This window comes from Camarhynchus parvulus, chromosome 1A, assembly GCF_901933205.1.
Source record: "Camarhynchus parvulus chromosome 1A, STF_HiC, whole genome shotgun sequence".
NCBI lineage: Eukaryota > Metazoa > Chordata > Aves > Passeriformes > Thraupidae > Camarhynchus > Camarhynchus parvulus.
Window position 1 is genome coordinate 58,892,114 of NC_044586.1, and position 24,984 is coordinate 58,917,097.

Sequence of the window (24,984 nt, forward strand, 5' to 3'; positions counted from 1 at the left end):
GTGCTGAAAAACAGTGGAAACTGCAACTTGTCATTCAAGCAATAAAACAACCCCCTTCCTGCCCTACTTTTTCTATACATTAACAGTACTTTGACAGGACAATGCATTTCTATGGGGAAAAAACCTGTCTCAAAAAATTTACTGTCTATGTGATGTATGTTTCTTCCTGAATCTTGCTTATCTAATTGGATTGCCACACTCCAAAAAAAGTCCCTAGAGTTCATATTAGCTCTTTCACCTTTTGAAGTAAAATTAGGCTGTGAACAAGCCCTGTACCATAAGATAAACACTCCAAACACACTATATATGTACAATGAGGAGAAATTATGAAACTTTCAAAAACCAGAATGATTTTCCTCAGGAGAAGACATTGTCTTTTAATCTTTAGCTTGGAATGATTTTCTTTTTTCCCCCCATGTGACTTTCACTGACAAAAGAAGTAGTACCAAAGGTCAAAAATAGTTTGGGAAGCAGGAAATTACTCATAACTGATAAAAACTGAAAAAGCATACAGAATTTAGGTAAAGACTGCTTAAAGTCCTGAAGGTCACAGATGCAGGCTCTGCTCCAGTTATTCAACCTAAGCCTCAGCATAGAAGATAATACCAAATTTTCACTTCACATTCCCTAAGAATATTTTTCTGTGAGTTTGCATTAAAGGTGAAGCAAGAGGGTTATTGTGCCATGGTCAGCTCAGCCTCCTCACAAAGCATCTCCTGTTGACTGTGTTTCTGTTAGTGGTTTCTACCTCACCCTCCACTACAACCCCAGTAAGGAAAAGACAAAAGCACCACCCCTCCTATGGGTGGCAAACCAAACTTTTGCTTTTGCAAGCATACTTGCCTTTGTCTCAAGGTTGTTCCTTTAGTAGAACAATCCACTCTAGCACTGATGGTAACCCCTTAATGTGGGAGTTGCAATGAGGCACCAAAGGCTGGGAGCTGATACTGTAAAGGCAATGCCAAGTGACATTATGAAGGGAAATTGTTAAATAGTGCCATAAGGGCAGCTCCTTCATTTCTTTTGATTCTTTCCTTTTGATTTCCTTCCTTTCTCTTTCCAGCCAATTTTTGCCACTGAGCATACAATCATGCACATCTTCATACCATCTGTCCTCTTTCATATTTTTTACAGCTGAGTCAATCAGAGCTTAAATTTAAATTTTCATCGATCAAGAGATTTTTATCCTGTCTCAGACAGAGAGGTAGAGGTTTTCCAAAGATAATAACAGTTTCAGTAGCCTGCAGAAGATTTTATTTCTATTTCTTTTAGCTGTGGAGTTTTTATGCTCAGCAGACTAGTATCCAAATACAGCTGGGAACAATATGACAACAAAACGTGTGCTAGGGATTACCAACACAAGTACGTGCAACCAAATACTCTACAGGGAGGTGAGATAGAATTTTTCTCAAAGGACTCTCAATTATGAAGTCGCAACAGCCAGCAGCTTTTGGTTAAGTCTAGCTTGTAAAGAAAAACTCATGTCTGACATATCCTGAGTGCCAGCGTGGTGAGGAGGATGCTCTTTCCCTTGTCACGCTCAATCTATCCATAGCAAATGAAGTGCTCCTCAAAACAGTGATAGTGCAGGATCTGCTCCAGAGCCTGTACTCTCTGCTGTGCAGTCTCTAACAGGCCTGGGAAAGGGAGGAGGAAAGACATTGCACATTACTCCTTTGTCTCTGTGTAAAAGCCTTCAAACCTTATCATAAAAGACGGTTAATGGGATATTTTGTGACAGCCTGCAGCCTATCCTGCCTACTGTACTAGAAAATGGGAAACCAACTTGCTTTGGATAAATCCTTTGGAGTTATTATGAACCACACTGAATATAATTCTCTTTAACAGAATGTATTAAAAATGTTGACAATAATAATAATTGTTCATGCTAGAATCTATGCTTTAAGTTTTTTTAGTTGTGAATTTACTTTCCTAGTGAAGCTTTAAGTTATGAAATCATTCAGCTGCTCTCATTTTAACATGTGGTTATTAAACTAATATAACACATTTCTTATAAAATTGAGCAAGAAAGCAGCTGTGAGCTACACCAGTTCCAGATCTTCCCAGTGGTGGGATCTTCCAGTTCCTCAGAGTGAGAGAACACTGCACTCCCAGCTGCAAGAGCCGTTCAATCCTCACTGTATTTACCTACCTTTTAAGCGCTCCCACTTTTGACTAATTTATCAGCAGCCTTTTATTCATCACAGCACCCATCTCTTTCCCCTCCTCACTTATTTTCCATATCAACATTATTTTCCAACTTGCATAACTCCTCACTCAACTCAGCACTTGCTTTACCTTTTCTGTTCTTGTTAGCACCCACTCTTACAAAATCTCTTTGTAGCTCCTGCTGTTCCCGACGTGCCCTCAGGAAGAATTATTTATAGCCACACTATGATGTCATAAACTTCAGGTAGATGAAGTTGGAAGGGACTTGCAGAGATCATTTTGTCCACCCCCACTGCTTAGGAAGGGTCACTTGGAGCAGGGTGCCCATGTCCAGATGGGTTTTGAATGTCTCCAAAGATGGAGACTCCACAACCTCCTTGAGCAACCTGTGCCAGCACTTGGACACTTTCACAGGAAAAAGCGTTTTATGATATTCAGACAGAACATGTTTGTGCCCATTGCCTCTTCAATACCTCTATTTACCTCTTTCATCTCTAATTTTCCAATGTACAGCTGTGAAAGCAGTCAAAGCACTTGTCCATGGACATCCACTGCCTGGCATTCAGCTGGTTTGCCTCCTGACTGCTTTAATCTATTGTCCTTCATGTTACAATATACTCATAAATTCACAAAAGAATGTGCTTTCTCTGTTCTTTTCTCTGCCTCTGCAGTACCTAGGCAATGGTTTCCAGTCTATTCCTGGGGTTGTCTGACACCACATAAATACAAATAGCAACAATTCTTTCTCCTAAAGCTCCTAAAACCTTACTAGGGAAGAGCATTCATAGGCACAAGACATGAAAGAAGAACAACAATATCATTTCCCTACAATCGACCTCAATGTCTGTGGAAGACCCCAGAAATGTGTCTACCCATGGACAGTAAAAGTATTGGATTCCCAGTCACCAATTTGGAAGTTCATTATTCTTATCAAGCACATCATTATGCAATTCAGAAGGCCTTCAGGATTTCTTTTTTTTATTTGTAGATTTTTTTTCTCCCACAGTCCTGAATTCATTGATAAGAGTATGTAACATAATTTGGTGGTGAACTTAGATCAAAGCGAGATTTTTGTCTTTGCATTCCTCTGATCTTCAGCAGCCTTGGGGATGCTCTAAACGATGTCAGATGTCAACCTGCCACGGTCATGGCTATCTTGCATCCTGTCTCCTCCTGGTGATGACTGAAGCAGATTACACTTATCCTTAACTGAGTCTGGAAACACAAATCTCTGAAGAGACACTAATTTTGCACATTGTGGTATCTCTCCTGCATCACTTTCAGTGCTGGTGAACTTTCCTTATGCAGGTGTAGTTTTCTGCTACATCAGTGGTATCTTTTAAAACTTATTCTATATTCCTGGCTATTTTTTTCCTCTATGCACAAAATAAAATAACTATAAATGTAGGTCATCACCTGTGCTTTATATTTAATTCTCTAGCTGCATATTTGGTCTTGATTTCTGATTGCTTCTCCACTATTTTTTTGGAGAGAACCTTCCATTGGAGTTCTACTTATGCTTTCATTTACACAAGGTAAAACATAGAGCCATTATTTTTGAAAACAGTGTAAACCAAATATACAGATTTCCCTACACTTGAAAGGTTTTGCTCATTTGTTTTTAATATCTTCAGGGTTTTTTTGTTTTGTTTTTAATCAGAAACTCCTTGCTTTGAAACACAAACACTTCTTTTAGTGCCTGTGTTTTTTTGGTCTTTTATCTTGCTTTAATTAGCTCACTTGGGAAGTAATGTAACACTATTGCACAAAAAGCTGTATCAGTAGCTGAATCCTTCTTTTCAATTAACCATACAAATCCAGGCCTTCTTCCCACACTCATGCTGCATTATTTTGCACTTGGTACAACCTACTTCTCTCAAAGTCCTTCATTATTTTAAGGTCATCAAGACAGGATCCTTCCTGTCTTATTTTGTGCCAGCAGGCAGAAAGATGCACACTTTTTTCACCTGTCTGGAGTCCACCATAGCTACCATGGCCAGGGTTGCATGCAGGACTGCGAAGTTTTACAGTACCTTGCTATTGAAGCAGAGTAATCAAAGTGAGATTTAAAAAAAAAACAAACCAACAATTCCATCCAAGGCCATAAAATGGAATTTTTTTGTGTCTTGCTGCAAAGCCATTTCTGCTGAAAGAACAGAAATACAGAAACTGCAATCTTTGCTATCATAGAGAGACCTTATCCTGATTTTATAGAACATTGTGCAAACTAGGGAAGACTACAAAGGTAGGTTCTGCTCCCAGGAAACTCCTCACTGCAGGTGTGTCAAGAAGGCAGAAGCATGAACAGGCAAACAAGGAGAAACAGAGAATTGCTCCTGGATGCACACGGCAGAATCAGGAAGGCCAAAGAAAAGCTGGAATTGAAATTGCTAAAGCACAACAATAGCAACAGGAAAGGTTTCTAGAGCCACAGCAGCAACTAAAGGAACACTGGGGAGAACATGGGACAGTGTGATGGGTGACCCAGAAATGGAAAGTGTAGGAAAGGATAACCTATGGTAGGGAAGAGTGAAAGACTCAATACTTTCGTTTCCTCAGCCTTTACTGGCAAAGTCTGCTGCTCACTGCCAGGCCATTCAGGTCTTTGCTTAGGACCAAAGGATGGCAGAAACAGGTACTACCATGGTACAGAAGGATCCAATTTGGTACTAATTAGGTCAGCTAATGTGCAAAATATGTGTGAGTCCATAGGACTGGATAGGATGCACCTGAAAATGCCAGGAAACTGGCTTGTGGTTGTTTTGGGACCATTCTCTATCATGTTTGAAAAATTGTGATCAAGATAGCAAAGACTAGAGAATACACTTTTAGTCTTCAAAAAAGGCAAGAAGGATTTAGAGAATGTACTCAGAAAAAACATAATCTTTTCATTCAAATAGAAATGTATTGTGGAAGCTTTGGTATACCTTGAGTTTAGAAAATATAATGGCTTCAATATTTTCTGAAAGGTCTGAGACTGGGAGAAGCAGAAAGGGGATTTTCTCCATTTGTTTTCAGAAGAACCTCCCAAACACCTTCTGGACGGCAGTTTATGGTATTTAGCAGAGTACTATTTGATACAAGAAGGTGATATGAAGCTCAATATTGAGGAATACCATAAATATGAATGTGGAGTATCCAAGAGGATATAAAATCTAGAGCAGCTTCACAAAAGCATAGCAACATGAGAAATACATGTAAACTGGATATAGCAAATATTGTGCGTTTCCAGTAATGCACTTAAAAATGGAGACCTCTGAAACTGAGCAATGTGGAAAAACATTTCTGCAGAGCACATCATAATGATTTGCAATTTGAATGTTAAATTCTTTTTCATCTTTTGTAATACCTACAGGTATATATGGCTTATCAGTGTGATAACCTGATAAGTCAGGCTGTACAGTTTGATGGTTTTTTTCCTAACCCTGTTTGCATTTAAACTAAAGCTACACTATATGTACTGCAGGCAAAATTCACTTAGAAATGTAACTCAAATGCAAACATGAACGGGTTGTGACCTGTTTTATAAAAAAAACCCACAATCAAAACATAATGTGTCACACAGACAGCATTAATATATACTATACAGAAACATACAATACTATACTACAGCCTTTAATTAATCCTTCTACTAGTGCAGGAATATTTCTGTTAATAACTACTTTTAAAATTTCTAAAAGATGAAATTTGTATCTACACCTCTGGAGGTTATTTTAGGTTTTAAATCACACAGTATGAGAATTTTTCCCCCCAATATTAAATTGAAATGTTAATCTTTTCCAGCTTCATCACATTAGCCCTGGTTACTTATTTGCCCAACTTTGAATTATCTTTATTCACTCATTGGGTTCACACATTTTAAATTCTCCGAGCTTCTCAATCATTACTCAACAAAGCCCTGTCTGATGAGTTCTCTAAATTTATTCCCTACAGCTCTCCTGGTAATTTGCATTACTTTTGCCTGGACACTTCAGCTTGTTAATAGTTTTCTGGTAGTAACTGTACAGAGTTCTAAAGATTAAGGCTGAGATCTTGGGCTGAGCTGATACAAGGTCAACCCAGCTTGGGAAAAGGCATGAAGGAAAAATTTCTTTCTTGATTTCCCTGCAATTGAGATCCTCTTGGTGCTGATCTAGATTTGATATAAACTAAAGTATGTTGACAGTTGTTTCAGAGAGCCTGTTTGAGCAGACCAGGTTTCTGGGGCACTCAGACCCCTATAATTTGTGCTCTGTTGTACCTGGTCACGCTCTGCATCCTGGGAACACACCTAAGCAAAGCAGACTGTTGTCTGCCTGGTGAACATACATCCTCCTGATTTTCTTGAATGTGGTAATTTCAGGGTCCCCTGGATGAAGGGAAGGAAATGATGAATCTGACTCTCTGTTCTTAGAAGGCTAATTTATTATTTTATGGTATTATATTAAAGAATGCTATACTAAAACTACACTAAAGAATAGAGAAAGGATACTTACAGAAGGCTTAACAAGATATTAATGAAAACTTGTGACACTCCAGAGTCCCGACACAGCCTGACTGTGATTGGTCACTAAGTAAAAACAATTCACATGTTGGATAAACAATCTCCAACCACATTCCAAAGCAGCAAAACACAGGAGAAGCAAATGAGATAATATTGTTTTCCTTTTTCTCTGAGGCTTCTCAGCTTCCCTGGAGAAGAAATCCTGAAGAAGGGATTTTTCCAGAAAATATGATGGCGACACTTGGGAAAATTACCAGCCAATAACTGAGCTTAAGTTTCTGCTAGTAACAGTCACAGAATCTCAACAAATCCCAAATCAGATGAACTGCATGTCTGTGCAGCCTCTGTTGAACTCTGCAGCCCCATCCAGCAGAATTATGGGTTCTGCCAAGCCACAGGTGACAGTGGCCTAGTCTGTGACCTTGTGGCTGACACGTGATTGAAAGGGGCGCTGGACACTGACTCAGGAGGAGCACCTGCCAGCACCCTGGAATAGCCAGAAAGTGCTCTGCCCTCCTAGAACCCTCTGCCTGGGCAGCCCAGCTGTCTGGCAGGGCAGGCAGCAGCTCAGTTGAGATGCTGACTGCACCACAGCTCAGACAAGTTCATCCCACTCAGCCTTCTGAACTCACACACAGATCAAGTGTGTCCATGGCTATCTGCTGGGCAGGGGATGGAGCTGACAGATGCTCCTGGAGACAGAGATAACTCCAATGACTGCTGGTTTTCTTTCAGTTGAACCTTTTTAGAAGCTGTGGGGAAGCCAGTGATCTCTTGGATTGCTCTGGAAGCACACAGGATGAAGGAGCTGTCAAATCTTTGGCTGACGATCCTGTCTGTTTAAAGGCTGAATGGCCCCACTCTCTGAATTTCATGCATAAAACCCTGGTCCTTAAGCTCCTATTTCCTGGATGCCTGTGGGAATGGGCTTGACCTATACTGACACATGTAGTCCCCAAGAGACATTTTTTAATGCTGCATTATGATGTACACCTCAGCTGGATGTTATTTTTTCTCATTGGTTGCATTCTTGCAGTACATCAAAACTGACCATGTCTTAAACATTTATAAAATAATAGTATTTGTCTACTGACATGATCTGCAGGCTCAGGGATTTTTAAGCTTCCCAGCAGTGTCACCAGCGCTGTGGGAGATGATGACCTGCCTTGGCCGCACAGGGCAGCACCTTCTAACCATGAACCTTGTTGCTAATCACACACCAGGAATATCAATAGTAAAAATAATGAGCATTTATGCAGCCTCAGAACAGACACAAAGTATACGATGTGTAACACTACTCCAATCTTTCAGACTTTAAAAAGGCATTGTAGAAATTATGAAAGTCACCCTTTACAATGCAAAAGTATAATTTTTAGACGTTTTTTCATACATAAAGGAAATTATATGTATTCAATTTTGATTCCTTTCTTATTACTTCCCTGAGAAAATGACAAAATACTTTACTAAATTTTTTAAAAAAGTAAATATTATGTTTTATGACTTAAAAAGGAATTTTAAAAATATCATACATGTTGATATATTCACTGTCATTACATTTTGGAGCTTCTGACCATTTACTTTCTTTGCATTTCATATTTATTAATGAAATCCAACTCCTGCCTCTGGCCAAAGAGTAAGAGAAGAAACACGACACACCCCACAAAATCTTACTAATAAAGAACAGGTTCTAACTGCAAGAACCTGATCAGATCTCTCGGGGTCGGCTGCTTGTTCTCTGCCCCCGAGGTGAGTTGGGTGGTCCAGGGAGCGACCCCAGGCTCTGAAGAATGAGACTGGACTCTCTGTTGTTCGGTCTTCAGGTTGTTTATTAAGTCTTATCTACAAAATTTTCTTCCTGGCAGACAGAGGTCTGACCAGCAAGGCAGCCACGACGCTCTCCAACCGCCCCCAAGGCTGCTCCGTCTCTTATACCACAAATTACGTATATCATATTTACCTTTACCTTCCAATACCTATCACCCATGTTGGACAGTGCACCCCTTCCCCAAACCAATCCCTGAGTGCCATCACCACAGCAGAAGATGGAGAACAAGAAGAAGAAGGAAGAAGGATGAGACACGCCCTGTTCCCTCCATCTTGTCCCCATTACCTTTATACAAAAATTTTTAAAACTTATATTTTCACCCTGTGTACATCTTATAAAAACACCCTTTAAACCTGTGACACCTTCCAGCCCTCATACCAAACTGGCAATTCATTTGCAGGATCGAAATCCAGCCACCAAGTGTTCTGGGCATCATGCCAAGATCTCCGAGCCCCCTGACGGGGTTTCGGCTCTCGACGTGGTCTCGGGGGACTCCTCACATCCGGAGTGATGTGCAGAGTTCCCACAAGATCAAGAAGTCACTGACTGTATCTAAGATTTCTTCTTTTATTTGCTGACCTAGATGTTGAAATATCCACAGTTACATGTTCTCTGAATATGGGGGTGAAAAGCTGACATATTAATATGAGATCTACCTCTTCAAGAGGCACTTTCAGCAGGAATATGATTTTTACTATCAAGTATCTCTTCTCATTCTCCTATGCCCTTGAAAACACTTCCTGCTGTTAAAAGACATAACTTTGGAAGGACTACTATTTTTATCTCTATGCATCTATCCTCATGAATGCTTTGTTTTCCATTTTAAATCAGAATATTTCATTAACTACTGTGCTTAGGTCTTAAGAGGGTAGCATTTTATTATCTTTATGGTGATTAATTTTCTTTTGTATCCATCTGCTGTGGAGTGCTCAGGATGTCCTGCACACAAGGGAACACTGCACACAGTAAGTGGGTGGAATTTTGAATACCTTACAATTTTTACAAGGAAGAATGGAATCAAAACTACTGGAATCAAACACCAGCACTTTATGAAACCATTATCACCACAATACAGTAATGAAAATCTCCATTGCCTACATGGAACAGTCCTTAACTCATTTTTTAAATTTACAGATATTAAAATGAAATGTTAATTGAAAATGCATTAGCTGAACAGAAGGGTTTTGATCATTTAGGCTAAATTTGGCTTGAGAGAAAAAATGAAAGCCTATGTAAAACTTAGTATCTTCTCAAGGAGACAGCATGGGGACTGTCTTGAGGTGAATGGAATCAGAGCACCTCCCAGTGTTGCTTATGTGCCAGCTGTTGGAAGAGTCACAGGCAAGACATTGGCTGTGACCCACATTCTCTTCCCCAACAGAGATCATTCTAATGCTGACCCCTTAAACCTGTGCCTATAACAACTGCAAGCTTTGTTCTTGAATAATCAAGTAATGCAAAACACCAAGGTTTCACCCGTGGGATGTATTCAACCTGTAATTTTAAGATATAGTAATTACAGATTTCTAGATTGTTAGGGAAATCCCAGGTAACTCTCATCCTTCTGCCAAATAATATTCCATCAGTGAAAAAAACAGAGGTGAAATTCTGTTTTCATTTAAGCCAGCTGGAAATTTACCATGAAATTTAGTGGGGCCAAAGAAAGTCCATGATCATGTAAAGGGTTAAACAGCTGCAGTGATCTTGGAATTTTCACCAGTGAGTGAATTTCAGACAATTCCAAACAATCAAACAAATAATAAAACGTGGATTTTTGACAAAATTAATGGCACAATAACTAAAATAATTCCTTTTCATGGAATAAATTAAGGATTATTATATTAAAAGCAAATAAAATGTGTTTTACAAAACAACTATTATGGAGATTTTCTAAAGAAAACAAAAATATGATAGAAAAAGAAGAGTTCTACTTAGTGCATTATTGGTATGTGTACCGGTTGAATTAGTTTCTGTTCTTATTTTTGCCACATCTAATGGTTACGAACAGGCTTTTTCATGTTGCCATTTGCTATAGAGCTCCACATGCCCAAAATACCTCTTGCTTTAATGTATTTGAAATACATTTCTATCCTTATGGATTGCCAACAACCATGCTTCTTTTTCTTACAGTGCTTATACACTGAACATCTCCTCTTATTTCTGGTACTGCCACTACATATGTCACTTTTACGAGGCAATCCTACCCATAGCATGCATTGCACTTAAACTCTTACATTTTTAACACTTCGTAATGATGTCTTGCCATAACCTTCAATCATGTGCCTTAACATATCTGGGGTTTGGAAACATTGAAGCTGCTAATGAGTGTTTACATTCTTAAGCAAAATACAGTTCAAGTACATTTTAATTCTACTGCTACACTGCACTGGTTAAGAATTTTGCTGATCTAATAAGGAGGTGGGAGCAACATTTGATATCAGTGACCCATGAAGTCTTTATGCAAGTTTTGACACATTGGAGAGATGACAATGTGCTGAGCCAAACCTCCTACCAGAGAAGCTGTAAGGGTCTGTACACACACATAGACACACAATTTGTCTGTTCATCACAGATTTTACTATTCTGCATATTATAGATTTACATATTGTGTCAATTCAATGACCATCTTTGATCTTCATGCCAGAAATAAGGAAAGGAATGTTGGTTATTTTGCTGGGGAATGTCTTCCTGTGTTACATGAGTCTGCATGGCAGTGGCTTTCATTCTGCACAGGAACACCTCCTCCTCTGGTTACAGAACCGTGGTTATGTCATCTAAATAAGTGTGTTGGATAATGAAGTTATCATTTTGAGCCAATTCAGAATTTCTTTAATCAGTACAGTAAATTGAAATTCTACTACAAAAGCAAACAAAGTGAAACCTTTAGATTTTGGTTGTGTTATTATACAAAGACCTTGAAATAAAAGTTTGATGTGCTTCAGGCAAATATGCCCTGCCTGAAATAGCAAGGTGCTGGTGTATAAAAAAATTTCAATTTTAGATAAAGATGGATAATAAAATTTGTAATTTTATTACAAATTCAAAACCCAATAACAATGTCACCGAAATTAACGTGACTTTGACTTTTAATCTGAGTGAGAGTGGAACTGCTTCTTGAATTCTTTCTCTTGTTCTGCATTGAATAACATTACCCAGACTGACAGGGAACTTAGCCACAGGTAAGCTGCAAAGCATAGCAACTGTTTATGTAATATTATGTATGCCTAAAATAATTAATATCTATAAAGATAGCTTTCTAATCAGCAGTTGCTCAAAAAGACATAAGTAGAAAAGGTCAAAATAATAATGCATTTAGTTCTACTGAAATGAAATATTTTCATATTTGCAAAACTGCTAAAAAAAGAGATTTGTAGAGTTTTTATCCTGAACATACTATTGCTTTTCTACAGCACTTTGGAATACTACAGTCATTCACAGCTGTCACAAAGGCGGTAGACAAAGAAAGGTGTATCCAAAGCCTAAAGCAGTAAGGAGGTCACAGAGTATCCTATTTTTGATTCTAAAGAATGTATAACTTAAAAAAAAGTGTGCTTCAAGGAAAAAAAAAACTATACAACTCTACCCTTCTAAGAATATATTTTGCTTGACTTTTAGATTGTATCCTGTCCAAGCTGGAATCACAACTCTTATCTACTGCAATAGAACAAAACATTTCAGATTGTTTTACTGGCTTTATGATTACTATAAGATAATATCCCCTCCCAACAATACCAGATTCTATACTGAACAATACAAATACTCAGTGTCAGGTAAGTCTGCACTTGACCTCATTTTCCTCTGGCTTACCTGGATGTTCCTGATTCTCTTTGGAATTCACACAGTAGAAAGTAAATTGACTGAAACAAACCTTCTAGTCAAAAAGTGATGAAAAACAACACAGGTATACAGTCTGAATTTTTATCTCAACTGAATGAGAAATCTGTTTAAAACATTATTCTGGTAGAGATGAACTGGTTCACAGTGGTTACTGTTAGATAACTAGCAGAGACTGACTCAGCTACTCTACATAGAAGCTTAGCTAAATGCAGAATGATTTTCTTAAAACAAACAAATAAATAAATATTTAAACCAATTTATTAATACTGAGAACAATTAAAAAGAAGAGTGATTTGTCTCATAAATATAAAAACCAGTCTTGATAAGGAAAAATTTATCTCCCAGAGTATGAATGCTCAAATAAGTTGCTTGATCTATCCAAGAACTCAAAAATCATCTCCTCATGAGAGAAATAGATAATCTCTTTGCTCTGGTTTGTATAATTTTTACCAGTAAATTTAATCATTGAAGCCCTAATGCACCCAGGAAAACCTGTGACAGGATGATTAGTAAAATTCTTTCCCAAAGAAAGCATTACAGTCAAGAATTAAGCAGGAAACTGTGGAGGTGTAAATTTGTATGGTCATATCCAAAAGACTGTGAGGGAATAGGAGAAATAGCATCTCTACAATAGCTATATTTTCTCATGTGCTACCTATTTTTTGCCATAAAGACATAGGCAGATAATACATTATCTGCTTTTTGTCAGAATGCACATCTGGTGATTAGAAAACCTGGGAATAAAAGACAGGATTTGGGCAGAATTGGTCTGTTGAGTTTAGTTAGCTGTAAGTTTAGTTTCTGATTTCTTGACTTCAGTGAACTTGTCACCTGTGATAAGCAAATGACATGGCAGATGTTGTGACAGGCACGACTTTGGACCTCTCTTCAGCTGGATCCTCAGCTGGTTTGAGGAGTTATGCAGACTTCCTCAACCAATATTTCACCTTGCTGTCCACTCAGCTCTGGTAGCTGGTATTAAAAGCCACATCTCAGTATCCCTCGAGGGACAGAAGAGCACTGTGAATTAATTTAACATAGCAGTTCAATCTCTACAAACTTGCCGCAAACTAATGAAATTACATGGTCAAGCAATGACAGACTTGTGCTCCATTTAAGCTCCTCTAATGTTACTTTCAAACACCTAAGGTAACAAAAAGACACTTCAAGAAAGGCTTGTTATTAAATTAACCTGTGATAAAAGTAAAATTGTGGTGTTGTATTAATGTTTAGGTAACTTGTACCATTACATGTCAGACAGTGGTGAAAAAAGTAGAAACCTGAAAGATGACATACTTTCCTTTATTTGACCTTTTTTAATGGAAATCTTTGTTACAAGTTCTGTATTGATAGAACTCTTAATGAAAATTTATTTACTGGACAATGGGTACTTTGTGCTGATTAGGTGGGAAAAATTGCCTTCTTTGCTGCTATTTATAACACAGCTAATGATTTTTTTGGGGTGAATAGCTTCTTATTTATCTTCAGATGCTTTTCTTGGCAGGGACAAAGTAAGGACAAAAAGGTCTTTATTGCCTTTTTTGCTACAAGGTGAAAATATGGGGCTGATTTCTGTAAAATGGCTCTACTCACCCAGGTATTCCCATATATATGGATCATATTTTTCCTATAAATGGTGTCCCCTCTGAATATTGCAGTAAAAAACAACTGTCCATTACCTAGTTACTTTAAATAGTAGTATATTTGCAAGAAACATTTGGTTTAAAATAGTGTATCATTATTCTGGTTTTATTAAAATACCCTGCAATGTAACTGCCCACCTTTTTATAACAGTTTCACTTTCAGGACAGCTGTGTTTTGGAAAAGGTTTAAAATCAGATGAATCATTGGTTCTCCTGGGAAGCAGAGTCATGCAGTAAACTGCTGGCTCTTTGCCCCATAGACAGGATTTCTAATACAGCCATTAGGACAGCCCCTATCCCTCTGCCATATTACAAAATTAATGAGTTCTTTTCAATAACTTTACAAAGCCCATAAGACATGACATAGCAAATTCTTCCTCTTTTATATAAGTAGTGAGGTTTCAGCTTCTGATATAGATGGATAATTGCGGGATCCAACACGCAAAGGAAAAGTCTCAGCCTTCTTCTGCTGTAGAATGTGTTTGCCTTATGTTAGAAAGGCAGCTGTATGCTGAAATTCTGTGGAAATGCCCTTGAGTATTTGGTGTAAAGGACTAGTGTTTCTGTCCTGTAAATGCAATGTAGTACCATGTTTCTCTTAACCACTATAATATACTAAACTTACAATGAATTCATCTGCATTTAGCTTTTACATATGAAAATATTTTCAGAATGGCCACATGGCTCTTCACAAATTTCTGATAGCAGTAGCAATGACATATTTGTAACAGGATATACCAGAGCAATTCCATCAAATGAGAAAACAGTACAATGGAAACATGATACAAATTTAGCAGGGAAAGCCTGCTTACCTTCATATGTTCCGCTTTCTAGGAGAGCACCACTTTTCTCCAATTCCATAAAATCTTCAACAGTGATGAAAATATAGTCCACACCAGGGACTTCCCCCTCCTTATGTGGCCTTGTGGTGCCTATTAGGAAGATGAAAGACACACTGTCAAGCACATGGCCAAAATGCAGAATGATCTTTTTGAAAGCTTTGGAAAAGTCACAAAGTAAACCACTTACACAACATTTTACATAGCACATCTTCCTTGTGAGGATGCTTTCAAAGGAATCTAGCTGTATTTGCTGAAGCTGACAGAGATGTATGTTTAAGATCATGCCAGATATTATTTGGATCTATATTTATTCTCACTAATGAAAAACTATCATACTGTTGTTATTTTTACATTACTAGAAAGACCCTTAGTGACATCAGGAATTCAGAGGTAACACAAAACAAAGTCTTTTCTACAATTAATCTGCATTATGATATTTTAAACATTTATTTAGAACACAAAACAATAGTTCTGTAAGTACATCTGAAAGGGTTATATTCACATTGCTTGTTTCAGTGCCATAAGTGGACTTGACAAATGGTTAGGCTTTAGGGCCTGTGGGATTAAAATCACCTTCTAACCATGCTGTCAAGCTGCACAGGTGTTTATATTTAGTTATTGCCTCTATTGTCATCCCTGGATGACAGAACTCTGTAAAAGATGACAGATAATATTACACACAGCCTGACAAATGACTTGGCTTAGCTAGCAGAAGTTGGGGGAAGAGTCTGAAACTGACCTGATTTCCTAATGGTCCAGTTTGTCGTGGTCAGATTATCCCTGATTTGGTCACAGTCTTTGTTCAACTCATGTTGAAAACTGTAATGGACTAAATTTCAGATTTTGAATCCCTTTCTTAAGTTGGAAGCTAAAGAGCTAATCTTTCTGCCCTTACATTACTGAGTCATGTTTTTTTCAGATATGGTACAGATATGGTAATACCTTTTGCATGTCTTGCATTAATTAACTATTAATTAAATATTCTCTCTAATCTGCTTAGACAACAGCAGCAGATAACACTGTGCCTTGGTTTAGGGTTTTCTGATAGCACTTCTCCTTTGCTGTTGGAACTAGTCCTAAAGGTGCAGAACTTAATATCTAGCATAAACAGAACAGATGATTGGGGATACAAGCATCATAAAGTCATCCCAGGACACACTGTCACTTGGATGGTTCCATCCTCTTATACTACTCAGGGAGCCAGCTCCAAGAGCACTGCACTGTGTACTGAGGGCTGCAGACCTATAAAAGATCAAGTAGTCCTGCAAAAAAATGGAGAAAGGAGGAAACCATGATCAACAGCTGCTTGAATTCAGGGTGACTCTACCCCAGCTACAGCAGCTTCCATCCCCTGAAGAACTTTATTGCTCTTGATAAAATCTTGCTGAGTCCCATTTCCCTCCTGCATCTGTTCTCATTCCCTCAGGCTGGAGGACCTGAGATCTTGGAAATGGTTAAAGCAAGTCCCTGGCTAATGGAATAATCAATGGCTATTGCCTCTTTTACTCCTTCACCCTGGAGGAACTGAATTGTTGCTAACAGTACTTCTGCCATCCCTTATAGCTTTCTGTAAGCACCACGGCCATTGTAATGTGCGTATTTACAGAGCTGGACACAGCTACTGGAGCATCTTAAACACTCATCAAGGCCTGAACATGAGATCTATATATAGGAATCTTACAGACCACAAGCAAATTCTTTCCTTGCCTTTAACCTAGAGCTACACTTCTTCATAGATTTTGTCTTTAACTGCCTCCATATAGACAGATAAGCAGGCCTAAAACTTATGGTGATTCAAGACTTAAAACAAAGGACTAATTCCAAGCCTCAGATTTCTACAGAAACACATTTTTTGTTATGCAGCATCAAGGCTTAATAGGACACAGTTGCTGCTACTTATAATATTTAGCCCTTTATTAATGCAAAATGGAAAAAAGAACTCAGTTACAATTTTGTTACCAAGGTAACCTATGAAAAAATTATCTCTGAATTCCATAATGAAAGAATATTATACTTTTAGATATTTCAGGACCAAAACCAACAAGGGGTATTTGCACTATGTATATTTCTGACAAATGAAATTTATAGGTGCAGTTGAAGACATAAAATGAGAAGCTCTCAAGTAACCATGACCAATCCAGTCATGCAAGTGCTGTCACACAACCTGCAGGTACTTTAGAAATTGCAGGACCTTGGTCTACAAAATCTGGACTGGTATTGACCTTCCTTGATTTTATGACCACTTGTTGCATCATTCACCAAATAATCTCCTCTTAAAACATATATTAAGGTCATTCCGTGAGCAGCTATTTTGTTTGGATTTTTGACTTTAAGATGAATAGTTGGTCCATTTTGGAGATATTTAAGGTATGTGCTATATTTTATTATTATTATTATTATAATGTTTTAAAAAGACCCTTTGCCTTTGCAGCTGGTTTCTTCTCTTCTACAGGGGAATTATGGTGATTTTCCATACTGGAGTCCAGGCTTTCCATGCTCATGTGTGTTGCAGGATGGTGCTAAATCCCAGGAGAGGAATTAAGTGTTGTTTACATAAATAGCATCTGAAAGAATATTTTTATTTTAAATGTGTTTAAGGTACCTGAGGGCAGGTGCTTAGACATGTAAGAAACCCCTACTTCTATTGAAAAAAAAAGTGTGTTAATTTAATGGCAATAAACTATTTTTGAAATAATGCTTTTATAAGCTTGGGGAACAATAAATAAATGGAACTTGTATGTTGACTTCTAGTGCAGATTGGAAAAATGGTCAGTTCATGTACTGTTCAGTCCAGATTGCCTTTGTTAGTAAAAAAGGATAGAATTATTGATTCTAGAAGAGTTCCAGGGTTGGAAAGCTCTGCACCAGTTTGTAGAGGCAGGAGAAGAACTAGGAATTTATGTCTATTTTTAATCTCAGTATTCAATTACATAATTATAACATTTTAGTGCTTATTTGGGAGCAAAGTGCACAGCCTGACTTGGAACATATTTCTACTACTTAGAGGCACTGAGTCTTCACAGTCAGTCTCTCTCTCTCTGTCCACCTCTGCTACTTTCAAAAGCAGGAAAGGTGCTCCCTCATTTTTCTTTCCTTTTTTTTTTTTTTTGCTCACTCTGTGTAGTTATAGAAAAGTAAAAAGAGTAAAATTTATTTATTTGTCAGCATAGGAATATGAATATTAGTTAAAACTCCCAGAACTGTGACAGGAAAGACTCACTCAGTACTTTAGACATATTTTAAAGAACACTTCATCCTTGCAGTAAATAATCTGTATTTTACTGTCTTTAGCAGCACCTCAAGGTTAATATTGTACTAGTTGTGTCCTTGTAGAGTCTATATGATGGTCAGGAAAGTAGAAGTAAAGGCATTACATGGTCTCATACCAACTCACAGACTGGGCTCACAGGTTTCAATGCTCCAAGCTTACAGGCATGTTATAAATATTTAAATTTTTACTTTTTTTTGGTAAGTTAAGGGCAAACCTGGCACATCACTATCCACTTCATACATATTTAGCTGATTTATATTTGGATTCACAGATTTGTTCCTACTGCATAAGGTAATTTTAAAAGCAAAGGTATGTTTTTGCCACAAGGATTTACAGTGTAAAAGAAGAGCAGGGGAATAACCTAGTCCTTTTTGCACAATGACCTACTTCTAGAGTAATTTTCCAAATTTATGGAAGTGAAAAATGTCTGGTTTTGCTTATCTGTTCCAAATGTAACAAAATGCAAAGAGAAAAATGTCTTTAATATACGAAGCCCTTTGATTAGACATTCTACTGAGAATTTGTTCTGTAGCTCAGCTCTGTACAACAGCTTGTTGTGGAGCATGGTCTGCCAGGCTGTCATACATTACAGTAGCTGGAGGGATCCCTCCTGCAGAAACAGACTGCTAATCTTTAATAAACTTCAGCTGAGCCCTTGCTATGACCTTGTATACACTTTGCCTTAGAAAAATTCAACAATACTTAATTAGGTCTTTTGTTTGTTTGCCAAATTACTCTGGTACACTATTACTGGGAGGAACTGAAATGTATGGGAAATTATACCTATCTTGTCAAATTACTAACTGCATTAGGCAGAGAAGCAGCACATTTGTCTTGATCTGCTGCATTTCCAGCTGAAGAGAATAATACACATAATTTTCAAGTAAAGTGATTTTAGGCATATTACAAAGCCAGAAGCTTCAAGTGTTTATGGCAATTCTCATAACAACAACATAAACCACAATGGCATAAGTCCATTCTTGCCAATGGTCATGAAGAATAAAAGTGTTTCCCCTTTCCAAGTGTGCAATACCAGCAATTTCTCTGATTTATTCCTATAAAAAAAAAAAAAGCTGCAGAAGCAAAGGAAGCAAAGGAATGAATTCCAGATTCCTGAAAATGTTTTTCAGGAGGAATAGTTTCAAACTGCATTAATATTTGGCAAATGTGCTCCTGAAGAAGATCTGGGTGTTAATAAATTCAAATTTAGCAAAGATGCTGAATGTTCTACAGTGAGGCAGGAACACAACTGAGAGAGGATCTCATCAATGCATAAAAATATCTTAAGGGCAGGCCTTAAGGGTGTGGGGTCAGATTCTTCTTAGTGCTGTGTTCAGTGACAGGACAAGAGTCAATGGGCACAGACAGAAACTCAGGGAAGTTCCATTACTGTGAGGGACACAGAGCAGTGGAACAGGCTTCCCAGAGAGGCTGTGGAGGCTCCTCTGAAGATATTCAAACCCTGCCTGGACACAAGGAGGTGCAGCCTGGTGTAGGTGAATCTGCTTTAGCAGGAGGTTGGACAAGGTGATCTCAAGAGATCCCTCCCAATCTCAGTCATTGTGTGAAAGGAGACATTCAGCAGCTGCTTAGCTCTGAGACTGCAGCATTATTTGCAAAGTTACCTGTACACAGAGTGAAAAAATCAGATGCTATTTAGAAGAAGAGGTGTTGTTTTTACTATCGCCTGGATTTTCTGATCAAGTTTTAGAAGAAAGTGAAAAGCACTTAGCCATACTTCATCACAGAACTAAAAGCTTCATATCTAGGTGCCTAATTCATGTGAACTAAAAAGGAAGTTTTGCAATCCCTGTGCATAATTAGCATTCAGTGAGAGTAGCAGAAATAACAGATGAACTACATGGCTCGATCTACTGTCTACTGAAATTAGGTGGAGAATTTGATTCCCATCAAAAGAAACCTTTAAAAAGAAAATAAAAACCTCACCCATGGTTTCACAATTTCTATTACAATTTGGGATTCATGACATTGTTGGATATGTTTTGTTTTTTGCTGAGGAAGCAAAACATAAGACTGAAAAGCAGTCTTAAGGGACTGTGCACTGGGTTGTGGTGCTCATATTCTACAGCACCACATAAATCTTAGGACAAATATGTTATATTTTATGGTGCAGAACAGAAATAACAAATTCCTGAATTCGAGATTTATAATGCACATAGGAGCAGATAAGCATGTCCTTTATGGAATATGCATTCTTTGAATGTTTCTTTAGATCTTGATTATTTCCAAACTTGAGACATATGCATTAGGTAGGCTAGATAAGCTCCTGCCTGGTGGTTAGCATGATTATTAGATTCCAGATGCATACATCCTTTCAAATACCTTTTAAAAAATTATTTTTAGATTCAATATGCAGACAGGAGCCTCTGATTAAACACAGCCTGGGTTTTCTATTTGTTCTCTTGGTTTTGTGCAATGTGACAGACAGTGAACAGCCCTAAGATAATTTATGCACTGTAAAATAAAGTCATATTGGAGCTGAACAGAAAAGTAAAACTGAGAGATGCAAATGACAGTAGGTCTAGCTAAAGACTGTGGGTAGGAACATTATGTATTTGTTAATTTATTTAGTTAATTGAGAGGACCACTGGAACCAACAAGAAGCACCCAGAAAAGAAATGAAGCACAACATTTGTGCACTGAAACAGATATTGGAGATTTTCTTTAAACTGTGACATATCCAGATTTACCCTTACACAGTGCAAGGATTTGAATTGTGCACTTTGTGCCCTTGTCGTGTGTCAGGCACTGCTACACTGTGTGCTCCCTCTTCAAGGCTGTGTGACATTGCTGGCTATGGTGGCATCAGTTGGGGCACTTTCCTGCACATGGTGAATTCCCATGAAGTCTGCAGGGTACTTTCTTTTGAGAAGAACTCTGACCCAGTATTAAGCCAGATATCCAAGTTTCATTGCCAGTACAGCATTTGAGCAAACAAAATAACTTCTTTTTCATTATCTTTGCCAATAGCAATCTTCAAAATGTTAACAATAAACTGCAAAGAGAGGATCTAATAACAGATAAGTGGGAATACTTTGTGTAAAGTCAAGCATGGATGACTGCAGGAAATACTTGTAAAAAAAAATCAAAAAAGCTGTTGCTAATGCAGGTATCTTAAACACTTAAATTATATTTTTCATAATTCCTGGAAAATGGCAAATCGTGAAATGGCTGTTCTGGCATTTGGAAGTGTATACCTTACAGGGGTTAGCTAAGTCTCTAAAGGAATCTGATTTTCAATGCTCAAAAAGTGGAAAGATGAAAAGAAGGAAAATCAGGTATGAATAATTTCGGATTCCATGTTATTGCCTCAAGGGGTTTTTTTTGTGTGTTTTGACTGGTTGGTAGGTTGCTTTTTTTTTAAGGCAAAAATTAGTACCAGCCAGGAAACTCCAGAAGACACTAGGATTTTATTAATAAAACATGTCAATGTCTTAGCAAATACCTCAGCAATATATCCCAATATCTTTAGTACTTAGAAAATGAAAACTCCCTATCAGCTTTCCAAACATATATGAAAGAAAGCAGCAAACTGCCAAAAAGAAACATTTGAGAACAAAACTTTGAAAATCTGATGATTAATGACTGTGGTGTATGAAATCTGAGGTTTTGTTTTGGTTAACTAGGAACTTATTGAGCTAATAAATAATTAATGGAGTCCAAGATTTTTTTTGTACATGCTTTAGACAGTCACTGTTCTTCTTTCATGTAAAGATATGAACTAAAAGATCATGACAAACTTTTTCCACTTTTGTCCATTTAGACTTTGATTCCTATGGCACATAATTGTTTGCACCCCCATAAATCTTTATTACAACTATAAAGAACAGGTTTTACAGAAAAGTGAACATACATGCACAAGAGAATCGTCTGAATAATGAAGACATACATAAGAGCATCATGTTGAGAGACTCATGTATGCATGAACATCTAATGTTCCCACACAGATATTTAAAACTCATCAGCTAATGAGATCCAGACAGAAACTTTTGATGTTACTAATAAAATAAAAAGCTCACCTAATTACATGCAAAATGCTTTCTACTACTAGAAAAGTTTAATCAGAAAATAATTTCTTACTGTCTTTAGATGAACAAAGTCTTTTCTGGGAAATGTCTGATTTTTGCAGCTCTTCAAGAAGATAGACAACATAGTTAGAGAACTATTTGCATAGTAGTCACTTGGCAAGGGTATCTCTACTAAACAGTGAGAAATTATAGATGAATTTTTGTCCAGTATTTGTTGTCATCTTATTTCAAAAGTCCCATACCTCCTCAGTGATTTCTCATGGGCAACTCCTCACAGCACTGACTCCTTCTTCACAGCACAAAACAACCAACAAACTCCAACTCTCTCCTCACCCATCTACCCCACTCTTTTGTAGCACTCATCATCTTATTGGACACAGCTGTGGCCTATTAAGGGCAGGCCTGTTCCTAATCTTTGGTGATCAGTACAGCTGCAACTCCTCAGGTGTGAGACTACCTTCTGCACTATTCTCTTACATTCTATCCCTCCATGAGTATTAGCAAATTTGTTATTCCTGCTGATGGCTCAATGGATTGGATCATCAGTGGAAATATTATTAAGTGAAATTTGGGATGATTTGTTTAACTGTGATGCCAAAACATCTATTTGTATTGTGCATAATTCAAATATACCTCCAGAAATCCTGGAAGCACACCACTTCTAGTTTAAAGGACAACATTTCTGCTATCAATGAAAGAACTTGTTTTTTACCATTTGATTTTATTAACATTATAAATAAACTGTTATGGATGACTTCTGTTATGCAGCTTGTACTTATTACCACATAGAGCTGAAGAACTCTCTTAAGTTGTAAACACACCATAGTGTACCTTGAAAGGTTCTGCAATGCCTGCAGTAATAACTTTTCAGCTCAAAAAACACTAATATTATTATTTGCTTTTTATATTTTATTCAAACACAGGAAGCCAACCACTCTATATAATGTCTATTTAATAGAACATTTTAAAAGGATTGGTGAAGTTGTTAGCTGTTGCTACTAAATCTCAGGAAATATTTAAAAAGGATTTTCTAAATCTACAGTCTTACTTTGAGAGGCATTAAAAGAGGGACTGTGAAATAGGCTACCATAGAAACCATCCACATGTGTATTCTTAACCAAACTTCAGTACTTCAGCTGTTTAAATTTGTGTCAATAATATTGAACAATTAATAATGAATAAATAATATGAAGCAATAAAAGTATTTTAAGAGTATCAGGGCAGATGATTAAAAGAAAAATGAGAAGCATTTTTTATGCTTAAAATAGGCAACCAATTAGTATGTGTGAATCAAAAAAAAATCTGTGTTTAAACTGTGGCAGCCTTCAGATATGTCTATTCTCTCTCCATAGTCTCCAGATTTATGTTCTGATGGACCTCTGAACAGTATCTGTCCACAGGGCATGCCAGCAAGACCCAATCCAGAGCATTTCTTCTGAATCAAAAAGTACTTTCAAAAAGTACAGTAGATGATGTCTGAATGGTAGAAGAGAGTCACATGTTACTTGGGCTTCACATCTTCCAGTTTGTAGCTGGTTACAATGGTTGTATTCCTTGGCTTTCAGCCCTAAATTTGGTATACACAGCCAAAACTGTACCATTCACCAGACACCAGACTAGACCTTGGTTTGGTGACTAAAAGATACTCAGATGTAGCAGCAGATACTGTGGCAGTCATTTTTACTGAACAGGTTCAAAGAAGAGAATGAGTGGCTGTGCGGTACTGTGTGCCACACTTCCAGCAGATTCCCAGCTGAAATCCCTGGTGGCCAGCTGCTATCCAGACAGCAGAGCAAATGCTCTGCTGAGACACAGGCAGTGCTGGTCCCTCAGTAGGGATCCCATCAGTGCTAGACAGGATTTGTTACTGTGGGATGCCACCACATGCCGTGGAGGGCTTTGAGCAGAAGGAGAAGTCACGCTGTGGGACTGCTTCCCACGGCAGCACTGCTCTGTCCCTGTGGAAGCACATTTCCCATCTGAAGGTTACAGACTGCTGAAGGCTGCGCCTCTCAGGCACACTGGTAGAATAAGCACATATTTTCTTGTCTGCTTCTGAAGTAAGACAAAAAATCTTGGTCCCTCTTCGCTCCTCCTGCTTTCTCAGTACAAAGAGCAAAAGTAGGATATACACAATAATGGTGTGAACCCCTGTGAGACTGAAATATTAGGGTTAATAGCTTAAACATTGTTAAAATCACCAAAGGATGGACCTTTCTCCACAGTAGCAAACTGCTCATCTGTGATCACTGAAGCCAAATCCCTCCCAGAACATGTCTCCTGACTGGAAATGGGCTGTGAGTTAAGCCACCTGATGGGGACTTGAGACAAGATAAATTTGGTCCTATTGTCCAGTTATTTTAAGTCCAAGGAGAAGTAAATGAGCCTGGAGGGAGAAGAATGTACCCACAAAGGCAGCCTTTCTCAGTGGCTGTGTTGGGTTCAGGAGGGGAGGCCAAAGCAGCTCTGGCTGGGGTCAGCAGGGGAGGCCAAAGCCCACAGACTCATTTGCTGAGGCCAGGTCTGCACCCCTGAGGGGGAGCTCAAACCCTGCAGTTCTGCATGGCTCTCTTTCTCATGGCCATTGTCGTCTGCTCAGGGGTAACACTGCCCCCTCTCCCCAAGGAAAGTCTGATGGGGCACTACTGGCTCCACTGTGCTGAGAGACAGCTGTTGTGTCTTGGAAGGTGCCACAAACCATCAAAAACCCCAAAGCATCCCCAGACCATTCCCGAGGCCTTCCACCAAATGACTACACATGATCTAAAAATTCTGCAACAGACCCAGGGTGTGTTGGAGGAGACAGTGTAAAACTCCCCCTCCACATGGGGAAGGTGCCTGGGTGTCCCCACCCAGCCTGAGCCT

General features: G+C 38.2%; 1 protein-coding gene across 12 annotated transcripts in view; it reads right to left on the minus strand.

The window, feature by feature from the left end:
• MAGI2 (membrane associated guanylate kinase, WW and PDZ domain containing 2) overlaps nucleotides 1–24,984 on the minus strand; it is a 700,805-nt gene that overhangs the window by 279,612 nt on the left and 396,209 nt on the right. For all 12 annotated transcript variants that reach the window (XM_030960213.1, XM_030960210.1, XM_030960207.1 and 9 more), the window contains one exon: nucleotides 14,770–14,889. In XM_030960213.1, coding sequence (XP_030816073.1) covers nucleotides 14,770–14,889 — 120 coding nt within the window. The remainder of the gene's footprint in view (nucleotides 1–14,769; nucleotides 14,890–24,984) is intronic.